Below are 25,083 nucleotides of genomic sequence, written 5' to 3'. Positions count from 1 at the left end.
AGTTTCCCTGGGGCACCACCCCGGCAACCGCACCTCGGTGAGGTTTAAGATCACCGAGGCTACCGCGTAGTGCACCCCCTGGTACAATACCTGGTCAGTCGGTATCAGTACCAGGCCATTCCCGGGCCCCTTAGTGGTTTTTGGGCACTCACCCTCCTGTGCTACTGCCAGCGGAACTGTGGGAGGTGTTATGCGTGGTCGTGTGATGAGTTCAGTGGCGTTTACCGGAATCGGGGAAAGGGGGACCCCACAAGCCCGCGAGCTAACATCCCACCTCATCCCCTTACCGTCATCCTGCCACTGTCTCTGGAAAAATATGCTGTTGCCCGTGGGGCAACGATACCTTAAACCCCACATACACATATAAATCCCCTCATCCGGTTCCCACCATTTGTCCCAACACACACTCAACTGTTCTTTAGTCCCAGAAATAGTCCTGTGAGTGTCGTTGTCAAGTCTCTCCCACTCAACAGTGGAGTTGGCCATTGTCCTGCTCATTTTCCTCAGCCACCACCGCCTGCTCGCGGGGACCTTCCCCGTGCATACCAGGTAGATCCTTTTGCCAACGGTGGCGCTGATCTTTTGGGCGATGATCTTGACTCTCGGGCACAATAACGAAGTGTCCCGATAAGCAAAGCCTGGGGCGCTGGAATACTCTGAAGAGTTCGATCCCAGCCACCTCCTCCGCTTCTCTCCTTCCAGTCCCATCGGTCGCGATGGGAGCCGTGTCCCCGGAGCAGCCGTAAATGATGATGTCCTTGGTGCGGCCCCGATAGGCCCACCCACATCCGATCGCCGTGGCAACGATCCACCATACGAGTGCCTCCTTCCACTCCAGAAAACAGATAAAGAAAAATGGTATAGCCAGCCTCTTGGGGAGCGCTTGGCTTTGTTAACGCCTCTGCGGGCGGGTCTCTTGACCCCCAGCCTGCACCCCACACATCCTGGACGCATCAACTTTATTTACAACTAACTATCCCCACAAAACTTATCTAAAATACTTATCCTTATCTAAATTACTTATCCTTATCTAAAATACCTAATCCTTATCTATATTACCTAATCCTTATCTATATTACCTAAAATATAATACAGCGCCGCCTTCCCAGGGCGGCTCAGCTAATCCCTGTCAGGGCTGCAGCGGGTCGTCTCCTGCGGCTGCACCGCGCTGTCTCCCACCTTTGATCCTCCGCAGCCTGTCGCTGCCTGGCGGGGGCTAGGCCTCCTTTGAAACGTTAGCTCCCTCCTCCTCACTTGGCTCCCGTACCTCGGGGCATGATTGACCTCTGGCCAAAGCTTTCTACGTTGGGGTTTCCTGCTGGACCTACGGAGAATCACCTTAGGCACTGCCCCCTGGACAGCCTGGCTGAGGAACGGTTCCTGCCGTGCCGCAGCTCGGGTACCCCCCGCAGCTGCCGACCCTGGCCCCGCCTCATCCAGCTCTGCCCCCTTGGTGCTGGGTATACCCGCGGCATCCGGCCTCACCCTGCCTGTACCTACAGGTGGTGAGCCTTCGCCCTCTACCCTCGCCTTCCTGGTGCTTGAGTCGGGGACGTTACTGTCGTCCCCCTCCGACTCCTCTTCCTCCGTAATGGGATCCAGCACCTGGTCGAGCTGATCAGGCCCTTCCTCATCTGAAACCCACCCAAAACGCAAGACCCTCCATTCCTGGAGAATGTCTTCCCCCCTCACGCAGGCAACCTTGCCTGTCTGCGTGACCTGCCTCATCCTTGGCTGTGAGTCCCCACTCACAGGGCTGGCCCCTGTGGTAGACCCCTGTGCTCCAGGCTTATAACTACCTACCCTACCACAATCGTGTTTATGGGTCGCAAACGCGTTCAGGTTGTTCCCCACACACTCTTGCAGATCGGCCGGGACCTCCGCCACCATGCGCTCGAGGTCGTAACCCTCGGGCGGCTTCATGGTGCACAGAGTCCCTTTCCCCTCTTTTCCCCTAATCCCCTTCCCACCCCCTGCTGTCCATTTCATCAGGATACACTCCCATGTGGTGCGGAGTGCTCCCAAATGAATGGACAGCGGGATGGAACGCACGCCAGCCTGTTCCTTCCCTGTGAACCCAGCCAGTGCGAAAGGGACCCCCGTGGACAGCGGAGAGTCTAAGGGTTCCTCTGTGTGGACCACGGTGCATGAAGCCCCCGTGTCCAACAGATAATTGCCTCTTTGCCTCTCCACTACCATCTCCACAAGCGGCCTCTTCCACGCATCGTAGCGGCGAGGACACAGATAGGCGGGCTGCGCGGGCTGATGTCATTGGGGAATGTCCAGTGCCCCCCCCCCGCACCCGGGGAGCCGGTAGCGACTGCCACCTTCCCCTGTGCGGCCATGAGGGACCGCATTACCTCGATCATCGTTTCGATGATCTCGGGCTTAACTGGGACATCGGCGCGCAGGGTGGTGCCAACCCTATCTTCCTTGGTGTGGGCCCTGCAATCCTTCCGCCAGTGCCCCACCTTACCGCACCTGAAACACTTGGACTGTGCGGTAGGGTTACCCTCCTGTCGCAACTCCTTTTGGGCCGGTGTAGTAGCCTCCGCCACGTGCACCTTCCCTTTTACGAGTCGGGTAGACGTGCTCCGGGTGTTACTATACCCTACCGTGAGACGGTCCAAAACCGTCTCCTCCGTGCTATTTGCGGGATCAAACCAGGCTTTCGCCTGTTCCCTGACGGCCGCCAGGCTGTTTGATACCAAACATCGGAGCCACTGGGCTCTCCCATTCCCGACCAGGACATCCCGCGCGGGGACGTGCGGGCAGCTGCTCTGATACACTGTCCACAGTCGCGCCGCAAAAACCCTTGGGGGTTCTCCCTCCATCTGGAGGGTCTTCCCTAATCGGGCAAAAGGACCCTCATCGCCCATCCCCAAGACTTCCAGGACCTCGTCCCGCAGAAGATCGTAGGTCCTGGTCCCTCTTTTACTCTCATCTGAAAGGCATTGGAGGATCGAGCTGTCCAGGGAGATCAGCAACAATTTTGCCCGTTCTCCCTCGTCGCAACTGTTGATTGTTTCCCTGAAATGCAATGAAGGGTCCCCTGATTCGGACAATTTTGCAACATGCCCGATCATAGCTCTTAACTGCTGGGAGCTGTGGGGCACCACGATCTCGCTCTGAATGGGTCCGGCGTCCCCATTCAGCGCGGTGGGTCCCCGTCTGGTTTCCAGGACCGGGCACATGGGCGCCGGTGCCGAGTCCTCGACCGGGAGCTCCTCTCTCTCTCTCTGTCCCCCACACTACCCCTTTCCCAGGATGCCTCGTAGCTAGGGGGATCGTGGAGTCTGGGGGCTGAAGCCACCACGGTCTTTCTGGGGACCGGAACTGGGACCTTCGCAACCCCCAGCGACTGGCTCGCTGGGGGGTTCATTAGATAGACCAGCCCTTTTACTTTATTTAAAGCACTCCGCAGACCCTCTATCTCCTGCAGGCAGGCCCCGTGGTCGGCCCCTTCCGACCTGTCCTCCAAAACCATTTTGTAGGCTGCCCTAACCCCCTTGAGGTTCTCTTCCTGGGTCTCCAGCTGGCGGCTCAGGGAAGCGCACTGCTCCCTGAGCTTGCCCTTACTGCGCATGGCCTCAGTGATCTGACACTCCATCAGCTCTACCCTGGCTTCGTGGCGGTTGGTCACGACCCGGCGCTCCTTGTTTAAAGAGTCCAGAGCCTCAATCAATTGGTTCCCACCCGCAGCCTTCTCCTCTACCTCCTCCTGAAGGTCCCTGATCTGGGCTGCCATTATCTGTAAGGGGTTTCTGCGCCGAGCTTTCGCCCGACCTAAGGTCCCCGTGCCTTGCTCTGATCCCTTGACCAGGCTGCGCACACTGGTTCCCCGTGAGTGGTTCGACCCACTCACTCCTTACGGTTCTAGACACTGGACTTAGATGCAGGAGCTTTTATAGTGCAGAAAAATTCCACCAGACCAGATTTGAAAACCAGGGTTTAAATGAAAAGGCTTTTATTTAGCGCTTGGGACTATTGTACATGAATACTTATACAGTTCTATAAGACATATCTATAATACACATACCGAATACATGAATACCTTTTTACTCCGAATTCTAAAACGCACAGTTCTACAAGACATATACACGACTGTAAGATGGGGAACGTACGACACATCGCAAAATTGACCAACACACCCCCGTTTATTCAAACCACCCTCCCCTCTACACTAAACTATGTCCAGGATATGTAAGATCGGGGTACATGCTCACCATGGGGCTATTACTGGGGTTACTGGCTGTTCGGTTTTCAGTATTTCTTCTCGAGTTGCGGGCCTGTTCCTCTCTCTTGCATCCGTTCTTCTTGCCTGTCTTTTCTTCCTCCTGCATCCGTTTGACTTCCTTCTTGCGGTATTTCTTCTTGCACCGAGTTCTTCTTGAGTTTAAAACCCAAAAGTCGTGGCCAGTTATACTATTCTGACCCGTCCTATCTCCCGCCAGATCTTGGAATCTCTTTGTTCAAAAAGATATGTATGAGTTCTCTCTCTGATCTGCGCTTATGTCCGGGGGTACCGGGGATGGCCAGACGGTGTTAATTGGTATTTCGTTGCAAGGTGATGGGTTTAACTGGTTTCCCATCACCTACCAGGTAGTTTTCTATGGGCTATTGTGCCCCCTTAACGAGATGAACTGTTTAGGTCGGCTTGGGGCATTGTGAGTATGCTGATGTCAGCGCCCCAGTGTCTGGACTTCGACCTGGTTTCGCAGGTTTCTGCATGGCCAATACCCATCCATTGTTCTGGCCTTGGCTTTGCAGAAACCTAGAGACTGGGTTGTAAGGTTTTTACTTTTTGTGGCTGGTCACGAGGTCCTGCGGCCATTTTTGGACCCACAGATTGTGACATCCCTTGGTAATCTGACCGCAGCCTTTCTCCGCTATCAGCCCCAGTCTCCCGTTTAAAATGTCCAAACTGCAGCTCTTTGGTTTTGGTGTTGCTTTTCCGAATGAGGGAAAACTTCTCAAACCTTACAATAACCTAGGGATAGTTTCTTCCCAGCTGTTATCAGGCAACTGAACCATTCTGCTAGAGAGCGGTCCTGAGCAACAACCAATCTAATTAGAGACCCTTAGACTATCTTTATTTGGACTTTACTGGACTTTATCTTGCACATAACGTTATTCCATTTATCATGTATCTGTACTTGTTTGTAATTATGTATAGTCTTCCCGCTGACTGGTTAGCACGGAACAGGTTTTTCACTGCACCTCAGTACATGTGGCAAAAACTAAGTTAACATAAACCACATTCCTCTATTCCCACCATATCCATGTGCCTATCCAAAAGGCACTTAAACGCTACTATCATATCGGCCCCCACCACTAGCATGGCGATCCAGGCACTCACCGCCCTCTGTATTAAAGAACAATTGCCCCACACATCTCCTTTAAACTTTGCCCCTCTCACCTTAAAGCTGTGTAAAGCTGTAAACTACTCTATCTCTTCCATGCAGCCACTTTCCATCAACAGGGAGAGTTCATGTAAGGACATGCAGCATCAAGGGCAGGAATAGTTCACTGCTCCTGAGTTTGTGTGAATGACAGAGTCATACAGCATGGAAACAGGCCCATTGATCCCCTGAGTCTGCTCCAACCATCAGACACCCGTTTACACGTCCTACACGAGTCATATTTTAGTTCAGTTTATTGTTTTTGTCACGTGCATCGAGGTACAGTGAAAAGCCCTTGTTGCGTGCTATCCAGTCAGCAAAAAAAACTATATATGATTACAATCAAGATGTCCACAGTGTACATATATAGGATTAAGGGTATAACTTTTAGTGCAAGATAAAGTCCAATTAAAGACAGTTCAAAGGTCTCCAAAGGGGTAGATGGAACTGCTACCCATGCTAGACTGCTTTCTGGCTGGTGAGAGGATGATTCAGTTTCCCACTAAGAGCTGGGAAGACACTGTCCCTGAATCTGGAGGTGTGCGTTTTCAAACTTCTATACCTATTGCCTGATGGGAGAGGGGTGAAGAGGGTGGCCTTGTGGAGGCAGCGTGAAGTGCAGGAGGAGTCAATGGAGGGGAGTTTGGTTTGCATGAAGGTCTGGATTATTTCCACAACACTGGACAATTTATTGCGGTCTTGGATGGAGCTGTTCCAAAACCATGCTGTGATGCATCTCAATAAAATGCTTTCTTTCAGGCATCTGTAGAAGTTGGTGAGGTTGTTAGGGACATTTTCTTCCCAGATTCCCACCAATTCCCCCAGATATACTATTCACCGACACACTCGGGGCAACTTGCAGTGACCAATTATCCTACAAACCCATTTAATTGGGATGTGGGAGGAAACTGGAGCACCCGGAGGAGACCCACCTGGTCACGGGGAGAACATGCAAACACCCACGGACAGCAACTAAGATCAGGATTGAACCTGGAGAACCTGGAGCTATGGGGCAGTAGTTTCACTGGCTCTGGCACTGTGCTGCTGCAACACGTGTAGTGTGGAAGATGTTATTTAATAATGGGCAATCTGATCAAGGTGATTAAAATGCAGCAGATATTTAGAGGGGAGGACGTTGATAAACTATGACTGGCTGGACAGTCATTTTCACTCAATGCACGACTGTTGAAAATCTTTGGGATATATAATCAAGAGTATATACAGATGAACTATTCCCTCTGAGGGGGAACCCAGAACAAGGGCAACACTAGTGGTGCAGCTGGTTGAGCCACTGTTTCTCAGCGCCAGTAGACTTGGGTTCAATCCTGACCTTGGGTGCTGTCTGTGGAAGTTACACGTTCTCCCTGTGACCGTGTGGGTTTCGGCTGGGTGGGATACCCTCTTATGCGTAGAGTGAGTGGGTGCAAAAGGTGAGATAACAACGAATTAGTGTAAACAGGTGATTGATGGCCGGAGTGGACTCGCTGGGCCAAACGACCTGTTTCCATGCTGTATGTTCTAAAACTAATACATAAAGTAGTATAACCTTTAAACGACAACTAGGACATTTGGGAGTGAAATCACGAATAGTGCAGGTAGTTCTGCCATGATGCTTGTTTTAAAAATGTGAATTGGATATAATGTGATTGATGAATTAGGGAACAATTTGCATTATGTGGGCCAAATTGGTTAGAGTCATAGGTGTGAAAACAGGCGATACAGCCTAACTTGCCCACACCAACCAGTATGTTCCATCTGCTCTAGTCCCACCTGCCTATGTTTGGCCCATATCCCTCCAAACCTATCCTATCCATGTACCAAATATTAAAAATTAAAATAAAAAAGACAATTTCTACAGTGTATCAATTTCTACTTGGAAATTGACAAACAATAAGAAAAACTGTCTTGGAAATAAAACAGTCTAGGGAAAAGAAAGTTTTGTCTAACCACCCCACTGTAGGGTGGTTGACTTTTGACTTTTAAGAACACAGTCTATCATTTTTCACCGAAGATGGACACAAAGTGCTGAAGTAACTCAGCGGATCAGGCGGCATCTCTGGAGAAAAGGAGTAGGTGATGTTTCGAGTCAGGATCCTTCTTCAGACTGAAAGTAGAAGTGGGCTGGAATAAACTGGAGGCGAGAAAATGCCAGACCAAATCAGGGCCGTAAACAGATAACCTCAGGAAGGGTGGAGCGATGGCTGGGGTAGGTGTGATAACGAGGGATACAAGGATGCGAACAGTGGAACTGGTAAGAAGACTAGGGTGGGAGAGAGGGAATACAGGAGTTCTTTGAAATTAGAGAAACCAACAATTCACCCAGACCTGTCATTTTACACTGTAGGTGTCCTTTGAATTGACAAGCAATCGCTTCTATTGATAATTCTATTGACGGATGTTGCGGGTTATGGGGAGAAGGGGCGAGAATGGGGTTGAGAGGGAAAGAGAGATCAATCATGGTTGAATGGCGGTGTAGACTTGATGGGCTGAATGGCGTAATTCTGCACCTATCACTTATGAACTTATGAACTAAGAATCCATTGAACTATGTGGTAATGTACTTTAAGCTTGCAGTAACAAAGATAAACTTGCAGCTATTAAAAGACCTTTGTGTTTGAGAGTCTTGTGGGAGGAATAACTTTGTTATTGCAAGTCTGAAACTCCCCCTCCCATTCTCACACTGACCTTTCTGTCCTGGTCCTCCTCCATTGTCAGAGTGAGTCCCAGTGCAAATTGAAGGAACAGCACCTCATATTTCACTTGGGTGGCTTACACCCCAGCAGTATGAACATTGATTTCTCTAACTTCAAGTAGCCCTTGCTTTCCCTCTCTCTCCATCCCCTCCCCCTTCCCAGTTCTCCTACCAGTCTCACTATCTCCGACTACATTTTATCTCTGTACTGCCCACTCCCCTGTCATCAGTCTGAAGAAGGGTCTTGACCCGAAATGTCACCCATTCCTTCTCTCCAGAGATGCTGCCTGTCCTGCTGAGTTACTCCAGCATTTTTTTGTCTACCTTCTACACAGGTCCAATGTCATTATGATTGAATCACCTTTCATTCCCACTGAAAGCCTTAGGTGGAGCAAGTAGCCAAAACCTCCTAGATTGAGGAACAAGGAACTGTAGATGCTGGTTTACAAAAAAAAGGATGCAAATGGCCGGAATAACGCAGTCTCTCTGAGTGACGCAGTGGTAGAGCAACTGCCTCATGGCGCCAGAGACCCGGGTTTGATCCTGACTGTGGGTGCTGCCTGCGTGGAGTTTGACGTTCTCCCTGTGACCACGTGGGTTTTCTCTCGGTGTTCCGCTTTCGTCCCACATTCCAAAAACGTGCGGGTTTGCAGGTTAATTGGCTTCTGTAAATTGCCCCTAGCCTGTAGGATGCCGAAGTGGGATAACATAGAACTAATGTACGGGTGATCAATGGTTGGCATAAACTCAGTGGTCTGAAGGGCCATGTTTCCACGCCGTATCTCTAAACTAAACTAAAAGTCAGCAGATCGGGCAGCATCTATGGAGAGAGAAACTCTGTTAATATTGCCGGTCCTCCGTTGGAAGATCCAGGGGTGTGGTGCTAGACTTAGACAAAGCGAGTTTTGAATTGTTGGATGGGCTGCATGAGCTGAATTCTGTTCCAGTTTGCCATTTCAGGTTAATTCTGCGGCTAGCTCTAACACCTAGGACTATTCTTGCCAGTCATATAGAAAACGGTATCTGAGGCGGCGAATGGTGTAACAGTACAGTTGCTGCCTTACAGCGCCAGAGACCCGGATTCAACCGTGACTGCGGGTGCTGTATGTACGGAGTTTGCACGTTCTCCCCGTGACCGCGTGGGTTTCCCCGGGTGCTCTGGTTTCCTTCCACACTCCAAAGACGTGCAGGTTTTTAGGTTAATTGGCTTCAGCAATAAAAAATTGTAAATTGTCCCTCGTGCATAGGATAGTGCGAGTGTACAGGGCGATTAATGGTGAGTGCAGACTCAGTGGGCCGCAGGGCCTGTTTTCGCGCTGTATCTAGTAAAGTAAAGGTAATAGACGCAGAAAGTTGGTTTCACCTCCACTGTTCTTCATCCCGTACAGGGAACTTGAGCACAGCACAAGGTATTCTGCATCCATATCTCCAGACGGACCCCAGTTTTGCTGATGGCCACCTGCTCATGGCTCAGATATACATGTCGCAGGGCAATTACAAAGAGTGTTCCCACTCCCTGGAACTGGGACTCAGCTACAACTTCCAGGTGAGAATTATATCATTGGGCTCATAAAAGGAAGGGGAAAACTCCAGAAATCTGCTAGAAATCTGAAATGAAGATAAAGAATGCTGGAAATACTCATGGAGCGTTTTGCATCTTGGTTAGCTTCTGGTGACATATTAGAAGTTTGGAGCAATGGAGTCATAGAATCATACAGCGTGGAAACAGCCCCTTCGAACCACCTTGCCCATCTACACTAGTCCCACCTGCCTGTGTTTGGCCCATATCCCTCTAAACCTATCCATGGACCTGTCGAAATGTTTCTTAAACGTTGCGATAGCACATGCCTCAACTACCTCGCCCGGCAGCTCGTTCTGTACACCCATCACCCTTTGTGTAAAAAAAATAGTTACCCCTCAGGTTCCTATTAAATCCTCCCCCCCTCACCTTAAACCTATGTCCTCTGGTTCTCGATTCCCTACTCTTGGCAAGAGACTCTGTGCATTTACCCAATCTATTCATTTCATGACAGACACAACATGCTGGAGTAACTCAGCGGGACAGGCAGCATCTCTGGAGAGAAGGAATGGGTGATGGTTCCAGCCTGTTCCTGTTCACTTGCACCTCCTCCAACCTCAACTATCGTATCCGCTGTTCCAGCTGTGGACTCCTGTATATCGGTGAGACCAAGCGCAGGCTCAGCGATCGTTTCGCTGAACACCTTCGCGCAGTCCACCTAAACCTACCTGATGTCCCAGTTGCTCAACACTTTGACTCCCCCTCCCATTCCCACACTGACCTTTCTGTCCTGGGCCTCCTCCATTGTCAGAGGGAGGCCCAGCGCAAATTGGAGGAATAGCGCCTCTTTGATTTAAACCAGCATCTGCAGTTCCTTCCTACACTATCATTTCATGATTTTGTTCACAAAATGCAGTAAGAATGAGCTAGGAATCAACAGGCTGCTGAACCTTAGATCAAAAAAAGGGAAATTACGAGAAAAAATTCCAAGGCATGGGATTTATTTTATTTTTATGTTCACATGGAAAGGCAGGGGCTGATTAGCAGGGGCTGATCAACAAACTTTCAGGTGCGTCCCGCCAACCGATGATCCTTAGGGGAGGTTCTGCACACCATTCTACCAAACTACAATAGTCACACAGAATATTATTTTTGAAAGGTCAGATTGGGTGTTATAATAACTAATTGTGGTTGTTATAAATGATGTTATAATATGCCTTCGAAAACTAATAGATCTTGTATAGCAAAGCATGCGATTTTATGCTCGGTGTAGTTTGGCAACAGCATAAATTTATGTATGATACTGAAACTGTTACAGGTTAGAGATCATCCAACCTACCACTTGATTAAAGCAAGAGCACTGAAGAAGATGGGCAACATTGGAGAAGCAGTAACTATATTAAAAACAGCCATTGGTCTGCTGGGAGCGAGGAGTTATTCCAATGGAAAGGGCAAAGAGTCGTTGTCTGACATCGGAATAAGCAACTGTGTCTCTGTATATCTGGAGTTGGCAGAGACTCTACAATTAAATGGCGAGCAGGTACACTACTTAGGGCTGCACGGTGGCGCAGCGGTAGAGCTACTGCCTTCCAGCACCAGAGACCGGGTTCAATCCGGAGTGCTTGTCTGTACGGAGCTTGTACTTTCTCCCTGTGACCTGCATGGGTTTTCTCCGAGGCCTATGGTTTCTTCCCACACTCCAAAGACTTACAGGTTTTAGGTTAATTGGCTTGGTGTAAATGTAAAATTGTCCCTAGTGTGTAGGATAGTGTTAATGTATGGCCATCGCTGGTCGGAGCGGACTCGCTGGGCTGAAGGGCCTGTTTCCGCACTGTGTCTCTAAACTAAACCAGCTATTACCCGCTACGCTTTGTCTTCCATCTCCCCTTTTCCAGTTTTCTTCTCCCACCGTACAAACAATCTGAAGAAGGGACTCGACCCGAAGCGTCATCTCTCTGACCTCCAGCGATGCGGCCTGACCCACAGAGTTACTCCAGCGCTTTGTGTCCTTTTGTGTGTTAGTCAGCATCTGCAGTTCTTTGTTTCTATAGAATGCATTTATGTTCCTTTAACATAATAAAAGAAAAAGCTAGTAAATAAGAATAGTCAGAGAGTAGTACAGCACTGAAACAGGCCCTTCAGCCCATCAAATCCTTGCTGATGATCAAACATCCGTAAGCAACCTGGGTCTCTGTCACTGTGAGGGAGATGTCGAGTTTTCTATCAAGCCTATCATTGTGACTTAGACTTAAATCTGGTCAAGATTGGGAAAAGAGGAATATTCAAGCATATGGTGTGAGTAAGTGACTTTGATTCATGTGGAGAAAAAGATTGGTAGAGCTGTTAGGTTGAATGACCTGTTTACATGTTGTAACATGATCCAATTCCACATCTTTCCATGGTAATAAGGATACAAGGAGCTGCAGGTGCTGGTTTACAAAAGAAAAAGACAAAGTGCTAGAGCAACTCAGCGAGTCGGGCAGTATCTTTGGAGAACAAGGATAGGTAACATTTCGAGTCGGGACCCTTCAGTCTAAAGAAGGGTGTCGACTCGAAACATCACCTATCCATGTTCTCCAGAGATATTGCCTGACCCGCTGAATTATTTCAACACTTTATGTCTTTTTATTCATGGTAAGGTAGACAACTTTACTGGGCCTTACTTGACCAAAACCTCCTTCAACTTCCAACTTCCTTCAACTCTCCTGTTTAATTTCCAGACATGATTATTCCCTCTGAGGCAACGTGAGATCAATGATGTACGTTCATGTTTCTCAGTGTGAGGGAGATTTACAAGGATGTTGCCAGAAGTCGAGGGCCTGAGCTATAGGGAGAGGTTGAGCAGGCTAGGACTTTTATTCCTTGGAGCACAGGAGGATGAGGGGCGATCTTAAAGAGGTGTGAAAGATCAGGGGAGGACTAGATGGGGTAAATGCACACTCTTTTACCAAGAGTTGGGGAACCATTAACCAGAGGATAAGGTTTAGGTGTGGGAAAGAATTATTCAATAGGATCCTGAGAGACCACCTTTTCATATATTAGGCAGAAGATACAAAAGCTTGAAAGCATGTACCATCAGATTAAAGAACAGCTTCGTCCCTGCTATTATCAGACTCGTCAACAAACCTCTCGTGCAATAAGGATGAATTCCTGATCTTCCAATACACCTTGTTGCCTCCCTTGCATTTTTCTTCTATCTGCACTTTCTCTGTAGCTTTAGCACTATATTCTACATTATGTGTATATATTCCCATTTGCACTATTTGTTATACTCACGTATAGTACGTTCAGTCTGGATAGCACGCAAAATAAAGTTTTTCGCTGTACCCCGTACATGTGACAATGATAAACCAATACCAATCTCAAAACCGGTAGAGGATGCAAGGCTGAGACATGTCAGGATGAGGCTGGCACTCTGCGAACAGTACCAATCACTGCCTCAGCAAAGCCACCAGCATAATCAAGACGAGTCTCACCCACTCCCTCTTCTGCTCTCCCCATCAGGCAAGAGGTACAGAAGAGTGAAAACACACACCTCCAGATTCAGGGAACATTTCTTCCCAGCTGTTAACAGGCAACTGAACCATCCTATCACCATCGAGAAAGTGGTCCTGATCCACCTCATTGGAGACCCTCGGACTATCTTTAATCGGACTTTATCTTGCACTAAGCGTTATTCCCTTTGTCCTGTACCTGTACACAGTGGATGACTTGTTTGCAATCATGTATAGTCTTTCTGTTGACGATAGCACGCAACAACAAAAATATTTTCACTGTACCTCATTACACATGGCAATAAAGTAAATTAAACTAAATTTATGATAAGATTTGTCTTTACACAGAGTGGAAGGTCACCGCATTATAGCAAGGGTGTGGAGGCTTTGGAGAGGCTACAGAAGTTGTTCACCAGAATCTTGCCTGGATTAGAGAATATCAAGGAAGGATTTGCCAAACTTGGATGGTTTTCTCTGAAGCATTGGAGACTGAGGGGAGAACTGAAAGACGTATATAAAAATCTGAGGGGCATAGATAGGGGAGAAAGTCAGAATCATTTTCCCAGGGTGGAAATGTCAAATACTGGAAGGCAGAGTGTTAAAGTGAGTGGGGTAATGTTTAAACACAATGTAGTTTTGTTGAGTATCTTAAGATGTTTTGTCTCGACACTGAGTGGTAGGTCACCACATTATGGGAAAGATGTGGAGGCTTTGGAGAGGGTACAGAAGATGCTCACCAGAATATTGCCTGGATTAGAGAATATTAAAGAGGGGTTTGCCAAACTTAGATTGTTTTCTCTGGAGTATTACAGACTGAGGGGGAGACCTGATGGAAGTATATAAAATTCTCTACACTGCCAAGGGAGATGGCGGAAGCAGAAATTATAGTGGCATTTAATCAGACGTTACTGGACTTTTTCTTGCACTGAATGTTATTCCCTTTATCCTGTACCTGTACACTGTGCAGAGCTTGATTGCAATCATGTATAGTCTTTGACTGGATAGCACGCGACAAAAAAGCTTTTCGGTGTACCTCGGTACACGTGACAATAAACTAAACTAAACTAAACAATCATTGAATTTCCTTTGCCAGGGCGAAGCTGTCAAAGTCATGCAAGATGCCACTCGTGCATTTGCTGGAACCACAGAGGAACCTCGCATCACTGTTGCAAACGTAGACCTGTCTCTCAGCAGGGATGACATTGAAACAGCGTTCAGCATGCTCAGGAGTATCCACCCCAAGCAGCCTTACTACATCAAAGCTCAGGAGAAACTGGCGGAGATCTACTTGCACAAGAAGAAAGACAGACGGCTTTACATCAAATGCTACAAGTATGTAAAGGACTGATCCAAGATTGAAAGAGAATATCTCAATTTTTGGAAACTTGAAACGATGAGGGCGGCACGGTGAATGGGGCGGCACAGTGGCGCAGCGTTAGAGTTGCTGCCTCATAGTGCCAGAGACCCGGGTTCCATCCTCACTACAGGTGGTGTCTGTACAGAGTTTGTACGTTCTCCCTGTGACCGCGTGGGTTTTTTCCAGGTGCTCTGGTTTCCTCCCACTCACCAAAGACGTACAGGTTTGTAGGTTAATTCACTTTGGGAAACGTTGTAAATAGTCCCAAGTGTGTAGGATTGTGTTAGTGTACGATGATCACTGATCAGCGTTGACTCAGTGAGCCAAAGGGCCTATCTCTAAAATAAACGGAACTAAATGAGGATGTGGATAGGGTGCAGAAGAGGTTTACCAGTATGCTGCGTGGATTAGGGGATATTAGCTACAAAGAGGGGTCAATGAAAGAGCGTTCACATCGCGACCCTGTTTCCACCAATCTTTCTACCACCACGCACAAGAAGCACAAGAGGCACAAGACACCATTGTATGCAGATGCTGAGAAGTGTGTTCAGCTCTGGCTGAACAATTTCTATTCTTGCGATGTAGACTCGATAAGAAGAAGCTTCAAAGAGAGGTTGGACAAGTTTGGATAGACCATCTCTAAAGGGCATGAATGGCCATTGTTTCGGGTCAGGACTCTTCAGACTCAAGAAGGTTCTGAGGAAGGGTCCCGACCCGAAATGTTACCTCTCCCGATTAGGTTTAAGGTGAGAGGGGCAAAGTTTAAAGATTTTTTTAATAACAGATGGTGATTTTAGCATGGAGCATGCTGTCGGGTGTGGTGGTGAAGGCAGGTACATAGTGACGTACAAGAGGCTTTTAGGTAGTCACATGGATATGCAGAGAATGGAGGGATACGGATCATGTGCAGGTAGAGGATATTAGTTTATCTTGATATCATGTCCGACACAGTTATTGTAGACTGAAGGGTCTGTTCCTGTGCAGCACTTTCCTATGTTCTATAAGACCAGAAGACAGGAGTAGATTTAGACCATTCAGCTCATGAAGTCCACTCCACAATTCAATCATGGTTGATCGATTTTTTCCTCTCAACCCCCATTCTCCTTCCAATAACCTTTGGCACCATTACTAAGAACCTATCTATCTCTAATTGGAAAAAAAAACCAATGACTTGTCCTCCACTGCCGTCTGTGGTAAAGGATTCCACAAGTTCTACACCCTCTGGCTAAAGATGTTCCTCCTCATATTCATTCTGTGTGGGTTTTAAAGCACAGGGAATAGTCACTACCCTACAGCGCCAGAGACCTGGGTTCAATCCTGACGGCGGGTGCTGTCTGTACAGAGATTGTACATTCTCCCCGTGACCGCATGAGTCTTTCCCCGGTTTCCTCCCACATTCCAAAGACACGCAGGTTTTGTTGGTTATTTGGCTTCGGTAAGATTATGAATTGTCCCTAGTGTGTAGGATGGTGCTAGTGTATGGGGATTGTTGGTTGGCCTTGGTAGGCTGAAGTTTTAGTCTTGTGTTGAGTTTTATCTGCTTCAAATTATGATGGGCAAACTACTGAATGAATGCATTTCTATTTTACAGAGACTTGTGTGAGCAGTTCCCAAATCCGCAGATTAGCCTTCTCCTCGGCGATGCATATATCACAGTCCAGGAGGTTAGTCCAAATCCCTACATCGACCACAGGCTTGTATCCAGTAATATGCAGGGTCTCCTTCGCCAAAATAATGATTTAATACTCATTCTAATGGCGGAGAGCAGTTCTTGCATTGCAGATACCCATGGAGCGGGAAATTTTAACTTAACCTGAGGGTGGCACAGTGGTGTAGCAGAAGACTTGCTACCTTACAGCGTCAGAGACCTGAGTTTGATCCTGACCACGGGTGTTGTCTGTACGTTCTCCTTTTGACCGCGTTGGTTTTCTCCGGGTGCTTTGGTTTTCTCCCACATTCCAAAGATGTGCAGGTTTGTAGGTTGATTAGCTTTGGTATCTCTAAAGTCTAAAAGTAAAGCCTAAAGCCTCTCCTGAGAGGGGTGGAAGATCCCGTGGAATTGAGTGAGACACTGGATTTATACCCTTCCCAATATTCGATGGCTTCAGTGAAGAATAAAACCGAGTTCTGAGTTAAATGGAAAACTTGCCAACTTGCCAACTCACCAACATCCCGAAGTTAAAGTGCCCTCAGTTGAGATGTTAGATACAGGGTAAACTTCCCTCTGTTCTACCCAACGATGCCTTTAAACTACAATTAAGTGTGACAATCTTAATGGTAAATTTTTCCCATTTCCCACTCTGCTACTGTACTACCGCTCATTACTATCAGGGAGAGGTTGAGCAGGCTGGGACTTTATTCCTTGGAGCGCAGGAGGCTGAGCAGTGAACTTAGAGAGGTGCATAAGATCATGGAAGGAATAGAAAGGGTGAACACACAGTCTTTTACCCAGTGTATGGGAATCAAAAACCAGAGGACATAGGCTTAAAGTGTGAGGGGAAAAAGTTAATAGGAATCTGAGGGGCAACATTTTCACGCAGATGGTGGTGGATATCATATCATATCATATCATATATATACAGCCGGAAACAGGCCTTTTCGGCCCTCCAAGTCCGTGCCGCCCAGCGATCCCCGCACACTAACACTATCCTACACCCACTAGGGACAATTTTTACATTTACCCAGCCAATTAACCTACATACCTGTACGTCTTTGGAGTGTGGGAGGAAACCGAAGATCTCGGAGAAAACCCACGCAGGTCACGGGGAGAACGTACAAACTTCTTACAGTGCAGCACCCGTAGTCAGGATCGAACCTGAGTCTCCGGCGCTGCATTCGCTGTAAAGCAGCAACTCTACCGCTGCGCTACCGTGCAGCGGTATATGGAATGAGCTGCCAGAGGAGGACGTTGAGGCAGGTACTATAAAAACATTTAAAAGACATTTGCTTAGGTACATGGATAGGAAAGGTTTTGAGGGATATGGGCAAAACAGGGGCAGGTGGGACATCTTGGTCGGCGTGAGCAAGTTAGGCCGAAGGGCCTGTTTCCATGCTGTTTGACTCAAGAAAACCAATAGTCCTCCATGCATTCGGTGGACACTGTGGCAAAGGTGCTCAAAATATGCTGGGGCTGTGGGGATTGGTTGTCCAGTAAGACAGACAGTCCAGATTTGAACCGTGGTCCCTGAGGGTGAAAGGCCAGGGTCTAACACGCTGCACCAATCAATTCCTTCTAGATTTTTAAAATAATTACTTAGAATTTACAGTACTAACAGGAGCATTCTGATGTCTGTTGTTTACAATTTTCATCCAGTCTCCGTGGTGCTGTGCATTATTTTATCCTTTTATCATCTCATTCAGCTTCTCCTTCAATTCATCCCTAGAACATTAACACAGATTCTTGGCATATCTATTGCCATCATAAAAAGGGTGGATCTGTGAGGCTTTGGTTTAGGTAATATTTGGGTTGGGGCGGCACAGTGGCACAGTGGTAGAGTTGCTGCCTCAAAGCGCCAGAGACTCGGGTTCAATCTTGATTACAGGTGCTCTCTGTAGGGAGTTTGTACGTTCTCTCTATGACCGCGTGGGTTTTCTCCAACACTCCAAAGAAGTACAGGTTTATAAGTTGTATAAGAAAATAATTGCAGATGCTGGTACAAATCGAAGGTATTTATTTCACAAAATGCTGGAGTAACTCAGCAGGTCAGGCAGCATCTCGGGAGAGAAGGAATGGGTGATGTTTCGGGTCGAGACCCTTCTTCAGACTGATGTCAGGGGGGCGGAACATCGACTTCTCCAACTTTAGATAGTTCCTCTGTCCCTCCCTTCCCCTCCTCCTTCCCAGATCTCCCTCTATCCTGTCTCCACCTATATCCTTCCTTTGTCCCGCCCCCCTGACATCAGTCTGAAGAAGGGTCTCGACCCGAAACGTCACCCATTCCTTCTCTCCTGAGATGCTGCCTGACCTGCTGAGTTACTCCAGCATTTTGTGAAATAAATACCTCGGGTTTATAAGTTAATTGATTTCAATAAAATTGTAAATTGCCCTGAGTGTGTAGGATGGTGGGGGTGGTAATTCCTCAAAAATGCTCCTGTATTCCAGGAAGCACACAGGGGCGGCACAGTGGTGCAGCTGTTAGAGCCGCTGCCTCACCGCGCCAGAGACCCGGGTTTGGTCCTGACCTCGAGCGCACACTTCGGTAGTGTGAACGGGTGATCGAAGGTCGGTGTTGACTCGATGGGCCGATGGGCTTTTTTTCCGTGCTGTATCTCTAAATTAATCGCCATGTGCACTGGGAAAATTTAAAATGTAATCCCCCTCATGTTAGCAATGAAACCAGCGGGTCCCCTTCTAGACAAAGAGATTAGGATTAACCAACACCCCACCTCGATGTTCAATATTGTTTTATTTTGTCTGAGTGACTGTTTATAATTTACTTTAGCCCGAAAAAGCTATTGAGGTATATGAACAAATCTTGAAGAAGAACCCTCATGATGGACAATTGGTGAAGAAGATTGGCCAAGCTTTAGTTAAAACTCATCACTACACCAAGGTAAAAATTTTATTGACTTCAAGAAGCAAAGCAGTGCACACACCCCAGCATACACTGATGGCGCCGAAGTAGAGATGGTCGAAAGCTTCAAATTCTTACGAATAAATATCACCAGCAATTTGTCTTAGACTAGCCACATTGAAATAATGGCCAAGAAAGCACACCAACTTCTCTACTTCTTCAGAAGGTTTAGGAAGTCTGGCATGTCCCCAACAACCCTCACCAACTTCACAGATGTGCTGTAGAAAGCATTTTATCGGGATTCATCACAGCATGGTTTGGGTACAGCACCAAAATGGACCGCAGGAAATTGCAAAGAGTTGTGGACGCAGTGCAGACCATCACACAAACAAGCCTCCCTTCCATAGACTCCATCTACACTTCACTCTTCCTTGGCAAGACCACCAGCATAATCAAGGATGTCTCACCCCGTTCACTCCCTCTTCTCCCCTTTCTTATCAGGCAAGAGGTACAGAAGTTTGAAAACGCACACCTCCAGATTCAGGGACCGTTTACTCCCAGCTGTTATCAGGCCACTGAACCATCCTATCAAGAACTAGAGAGCAGTCCTGAGCCACTGTCTACCTCTTTGGAGACCCTTGGACTATCTTTAATTGGACTTTACCGGACTTTATCTTGCACTAAACATTTTCCTGTATCTGTACATTGTGGACAGTTCAATTGTAACCATGTATAGTCTTTCCTCTAACTGTATAGCACGCAACAAAAAGCCTTTTACTGCACCTCGGTACACATGACAATAAACGAAACTAAATTAAACTAATCCTCTCGCCAGCTAGAGGGCAGTCCTGACCACCCCTCTACTTCATTGCAGACCTTTGAACTACCTTTAATGGACTTTATCGGACTTTATCTTGCACTAAATGTTATACCCTTTATCCTGTATCTGTACACTTTGGAGAGGCTTGATTGATAATCATGTATAGTCTTTTCGTTAACTGGACAGCATGCAACAAAAAGGTTTTCACTGTAAACTAAATTAAACTGAGGGAATTTCTGTAATAGGTTGAAACAATGCAGCCACTGATAGCTTGAATCTCTTGTGATCTCTGCAGGCTATTCATTACTTCGAAGCTGCACTAAAAATTGGTGGACAGGACTTCTTGTGTCACGACTTTGCCGAACTCCTCCTGAAACTAAGGTTATTTGAAAGGGCAAAGAAAGTTCTCAGACGGGCACTGGAACATGATTATGGTACGTTGATGCCTCCAGGCAGATAGTCAGTAATAGTAAATACAAAATGCTGGAGTAACTCAGTGGGTCAGGCAGCATCTCTGGAGAAAAGGAATAGGTGACATTTCGGGTTGAGACCCTTCTTCAGACCGAGAGTCAGGCAGGGGTGAGGAAAACTAGAAGCATGAAAAGATTCAGAACAAATCAGAGCTGGTACCGATGGCCAAGGAGCCCACAATGGTCTATTGTTGGCTGTGGAGGAGGTGACAATGAAGGGATATGAACGATGAAATGAACAGGACGAATAGGGTGGAGATGGGACGGAGAGAGAGAGAGAGAGAGAATGCAAGGGTTATTTGAAATAAGAGAAATCAATTTTCATACCGCTGGGTTGTAAGCTGCCCAAGCAAAATATGAGGTGCTGTTCCTCCAATTTGAGTGTGGCCTCACTCTGACAGTGGAGGAGGCCCAGGACAGAAAGGTCAATGTGGGAATGAAAGGGGAGTTAAAATGTTTGGCAACCGGGAGATCACATAGGCCAAGGCGGATAAGGGTGATGTACTGCGGTGTTTAAGAGTATTACAGCAGTTTGTAACAGCAACAGAAAACTAGACATGGTTAGGTCATTGGTCAGCAGCTGAAAGGGAAGGATTAATGACTGAGAAATATGTAGAATTGTTACAGCACAAACTAGACCATTAGTGTACAAAATCATGTACGGGTAAATGCACAGAGTCTCTTGCCCAGAGTAGGAGAATCGAGAACCAGAGGACATAGGTTGAAGTTGAGGGGAGAAAGATTTAATAGGAGCACGAGGGGTAATTGTTTTGCACAAAGGGCGGTGGATGTATGGAATAAGCTGCCGGAGGAGGTAGTTGAGGCAGGTACTATCACAACATTTAAGAAACATTTAGACAGGCACAGGAGTAGGTTAGCTTTAGAGGAATACGGGCCAAACACAGGCAGGTGCGACTAGTGTAGATGGGACATGTTGGTCGGTGTAAACAAGTTGGGCCGAAGGGCCTGTTTCCACGCTGTATGACTGTATGACTCTGACCATTGAGCCCACCAAGTGGTTGCCAGCTCCTCGTAGAACAATCTTATCCTCTTGCTGTTTCCCTACAATAATTCAACTTGACTTGTCCAAGTCCCTTTTGAAGGGTAATGACCCATTTTGTTTCCACCAGTGTGGATGATTGGCCTGTACGGCCTGTTTCCATGCTGTGCAATTCTATGTGGGACATTACACATTGTGGTAGTGGGAAGAATCAGCACGCATTACTCAAAGAATAACTTTCAGTTCAATATATAATTTTAGTATTAGTCACTAACCTCTCACAAACAATAAATTCACACCATTGAACATGCAGGCGGCATTTGGATTTTCAACATTTTGATGAAGCAAGCGTAAAATCCTTAGTGGTGGTGTCATCAAGCTAAAGGGTGGGGAAGGTGCGAACAAGCAGGAGACACTGAATAGATGGTGCAGAGAGCACAGTTTGAAGCCCTGTGGATTACAGGAAGAAAGGGGCAGGAAGAAAGAGGATCTTGTTCCTCTAAGATCTTGGTGTGACTGAGCAAGAGATCGCACAATTGTTCAGACCAAAAAAGCAGCAGAGAAGCAGAAGAATGTGCAGGACCTGACTTGTATTTAAATGAGAGAAGCTGTCCGTTGTGATGTTCGTGGAATGAAGACCACAAGGTGTCAGGAAGACTGTACTGGGAGTATTTTTACCTGATATATGTATATATATAGCTGTCATTTAAGATCTCATTGATATTCAGTAATAAGATAAGCAGGATATTTCCGACACTTACAGCTACAACATTTTATTGTATTGCAGTAAGCGATTTGGGTGCCATGGTGAATGATGTCAAATACTTGATGCTCCTGTCTAGGATCTTCACCAGGACTCATGAAATAATGGAAGCAGTAACAGCTTTAAACAAGGTGAGGGAGACACAGAGAGCGGATGAACTGAAAAACACCAAGTGATGGAGCACACAGCGGGTCAGACAGCATCTTTAGTTTAGTGTAGAGATACAGTACAGAAACAGGCCCTTCAGCCCATCGAGTCCGCCCCAGCCAGTGATAGTACACTAGCACTATCCTGCACTCTCGGGACAATTTACAATCTTTAACAAAGCCAAGTAACCTACAAACCTGTACATTTTTGGGGTGTGAGAGGAAACCGGAGCACCCAGGGAAACCTCACGTGGTCACATGAGAACGTACAAACTCTGTACAGACAGCACCCATAGTCAGGATCGAACCCGGGTTATAAAAATGGTGTCTGGCACTGTAAGACAGCAACTCTACCACTATGTGGAATAGCCTTGTTCAGTTAAACAATAAACGTCACTCTAGAAAATAACCAAAGCCTTCTAAAATATTGGGTAGATTTTGATTATTTTGGCTCGATTCTAAGACTGAAAATGAAAATAACTAGCTCACTTTTGGGAAATAGACTGAGTGTCAGTAAGTCTGCATCTGACGTGGATTAAAATTCAATTTTTTGCACAAAGGTGGTCATTTTCAGGGTACTATATTAAACGCATATTATATTAAAGGTCCTTTGATCCCCCAATATTTCCATACTAACATTTTTTTGACCCTCTGCACTAATCCCATTTGCCTGCCTTGCCCATTTAAGTGTTCATCTAAATGCCTCAAGTGTAGTGATTGTATCTGATTCCACTGTCTCTGGCAGTGTAAACCCCCCCCCCCCCCCAGATCCTTTTTAAAAACTCCTTCCTCTCACCTTAGGGAGACCCTTCTTCAGACTGTCAGGGGAGAGACAGAAAGACTGATCGGATAACTGGGAAAGGGGAGGGATGGAGAGAGAGAGGGAAAGCAAGGGTTACTTGAAGTTAGAGAAGTCAATGTTCATACCGTTGGGGTGTAAGCTGCCCAAGTGAAATATGAGGTGCTGTTCCTCCAATTTGCACTGGGCCTCACTCTGACAATGGAGGAGGCCCAGGGCAGAAAGGTCAGTGTGGGAATGGGAGGGGGAGTTAAAGTGTTTAGCAACTGGATCAGGTAGGTTTAGGTGGACTTAACAGAGGTTTTCAGCGAAACGATCGCCGAGCCTGCGCTTGGTCTTGCCGATATATAGGAGTCCACACCTGGAACAGTGGATACAGTAGATGAGGTTGGAGGAGGTGCAAGTGAACCTCTGCCTCACCTGAAAAGACTGTCAGGGTCCTTGGACAGAGTCGAGGGGGGAGGTATAGGGAATAGTTGCATCTCCTGCGGTTGCTGGGTCAGTACCTGGGAAGGAGGTGATTTGGGTGGGAAGGGACGAGTTGACCAGGAGATGGGGAGATGTGGTTAGAGGTGGGATCCTGTTGGAGGTGGCAAAAATGTCGGAGGATTATGTGCTGTATGCGACGGCTGATGGGATAGAAGGCGAGGACTAGGGGGACTCTGCCCTGGTGAGACCGCACCTGGAGTACTGTGTGCAGTTTGGTCTCCAAATTTGAGGAAGGATATTCTTGCTATGGAGGGCGTGCAGCGTAGGTTCACTAGGTTAATTCCTGGAATGGCGGGACTGTCGTATGTTGAAAGGCTGGAGCGATTGGGCTTGTATACACTGGAATTTAGAAGGATGAGGGGGGATCTTATTGAAACATATAAGATAATTAGGGGATTGGACACATTAGAGGCAGGAAACATGTTCCCAATGTTGGGGGAGTCCAGAACAAGGGGCCACAGTTTAAGAATAAGGGGTAGGCCATTTAGAACGGAGATGAGGAAGAACTTTTTCAGTCAGAGAGTGGTGAAGGTGTGGAATTCTCTGCCTCAGAAGGCAGTGGAGGCCAGTTCGTTGGATGCTTTCAAGAGAGAGCTGGATAGAGCTCTTAAGGATAGCGGAGTGAGGGGGTATGGGGAGAAGGCAGGAACGGGGTACTGATTGCGAGTGATCAGCCATGATCGCATTGAATGGCGGTGCTGGCTCGAAGGGCTAAATGGCCTACTCCTGCGTCTATTGTCTATTGTCTATTAAGACTGGGGGGAGGTGGAGCAGAACGGAGTTGTGGGATATCGAGCATCAGAGGCTAAGAGGTGACCTGAGAGAAGTACAAGACTAATAGATAAGGTGGATAGTCAAAGATCTTTTTACCAGGATAAAAATGTCCAATACCAGAGTACGCCGGTTAAAAGATGTCAGGTTGATACTTTAAAGAAGATTTATGGGGATTTTTTTAATACAGAGGCTGTAGGTGCCTAGAATGCATGGAGAGGTGGTAGATCAAATTCTTTAGGAGCATTTAGACAGATGAACAAACAAGCAGGAAATGGAGGGCTAGGACCTTGTGCAGGCAGATGGGATCAGTTTATATTGGTTGACGCAGGCAGTATAGGCTGTGTGGTACTGTTCTATGAACATGTCCTATCCCTCTTTGACTTCTCAAATGCATCACCTTGCACTTGTCAAGATTAAATTCAATCTACCAATGCTCTGTCCAACTTTCCTTCTGAGTTGTATTCTGCTGTAGTCCTAGACAATCTTGCCCACTATCCTCAACACCTTGTGTCATCTGCAAACTTATTAATCATACCTCTTGCATTCACAATAAGAACATTAAAGTATAAAACATGCAACATATTCTCAGCACCGAACCCTGTGCTACACCATTGGTCACAGACTTCCAATCAGAAAAGCATCCATCCACCAACACCCTCTGCCTTCTATCACCAAGCTAATTTGGGAAATTTTGGAATCAATTAGCCAGTTGATCTTGGATCCCATGTCCCTGGACCTTCTGGATCAGTCTACAATGTGGGATCGTGTCAAATGCCTGATGAAAGTCCATACACCAACATCAATACCCTGCTTTCCTCAATCTGTCGAGTTCGACTTCACGTTC

The 25,083-nt window shown here is 47.1% G+C and overlaps 1 protein-coding gene across 1 annotated transcript in view; it reads left to right on the top strand.

Annotated features, from left to right (window-relative positions):
- The window catches only part of LOC144607006 (tetratricopeptide repeat protein 21B-like), an 82,260-nt gene that overhangs the window by 31,394 nt on the left and 25,783 nt on the right, over nt 1-25,083 (top strand). Inside the window, exons 14-20 of the mRNA XM_078423539.1 lie at nt 9,483-9,640; nt 10,932-11,153; nt 14,201-14,439; nt 16,056-16,128; nt 18,907-19,017; nt 20,094-20,232; nt 22,056-22,162. Coding sequence (XP_078279665.1) covers nt 9,483-9,640; nt 10,932-11,153; nt 14,201-14,439; nt 16,056-16,128; nt 18,907-19,017; nt 20,094-20,232; nt 22,056-22,162 — 1,049 coding nt within the window. The remainder of the gene's footprint in view (nt 1-9,482; nt 9,641-10,931; nt 11,154-14,200; nt 14,440-16,055; nt 16,129-18,906; nt 19,018-20,093; nt 20,233-22,055; nt 22,163-25,083) is intronic.

This window comes from Rhinoraja longicauda, chromosome 2 (assembly GCF_053455715.1).
Source record: "Rhinoraja longicauda isolate Sanriku21f chromosome 2, sRhiLon1.1, whole genome shotgun sequence".
Lineage (NCBI taxonomy): Eukaryota > Metazoa > Chordata > Chondrichthyes > Rajiformes > Arhynchobatidae > Rhinoraja > Rhinoraja longicauda.
This window is presented reverse-complemented; position numbering and strand designations above follow the sequence as displayed.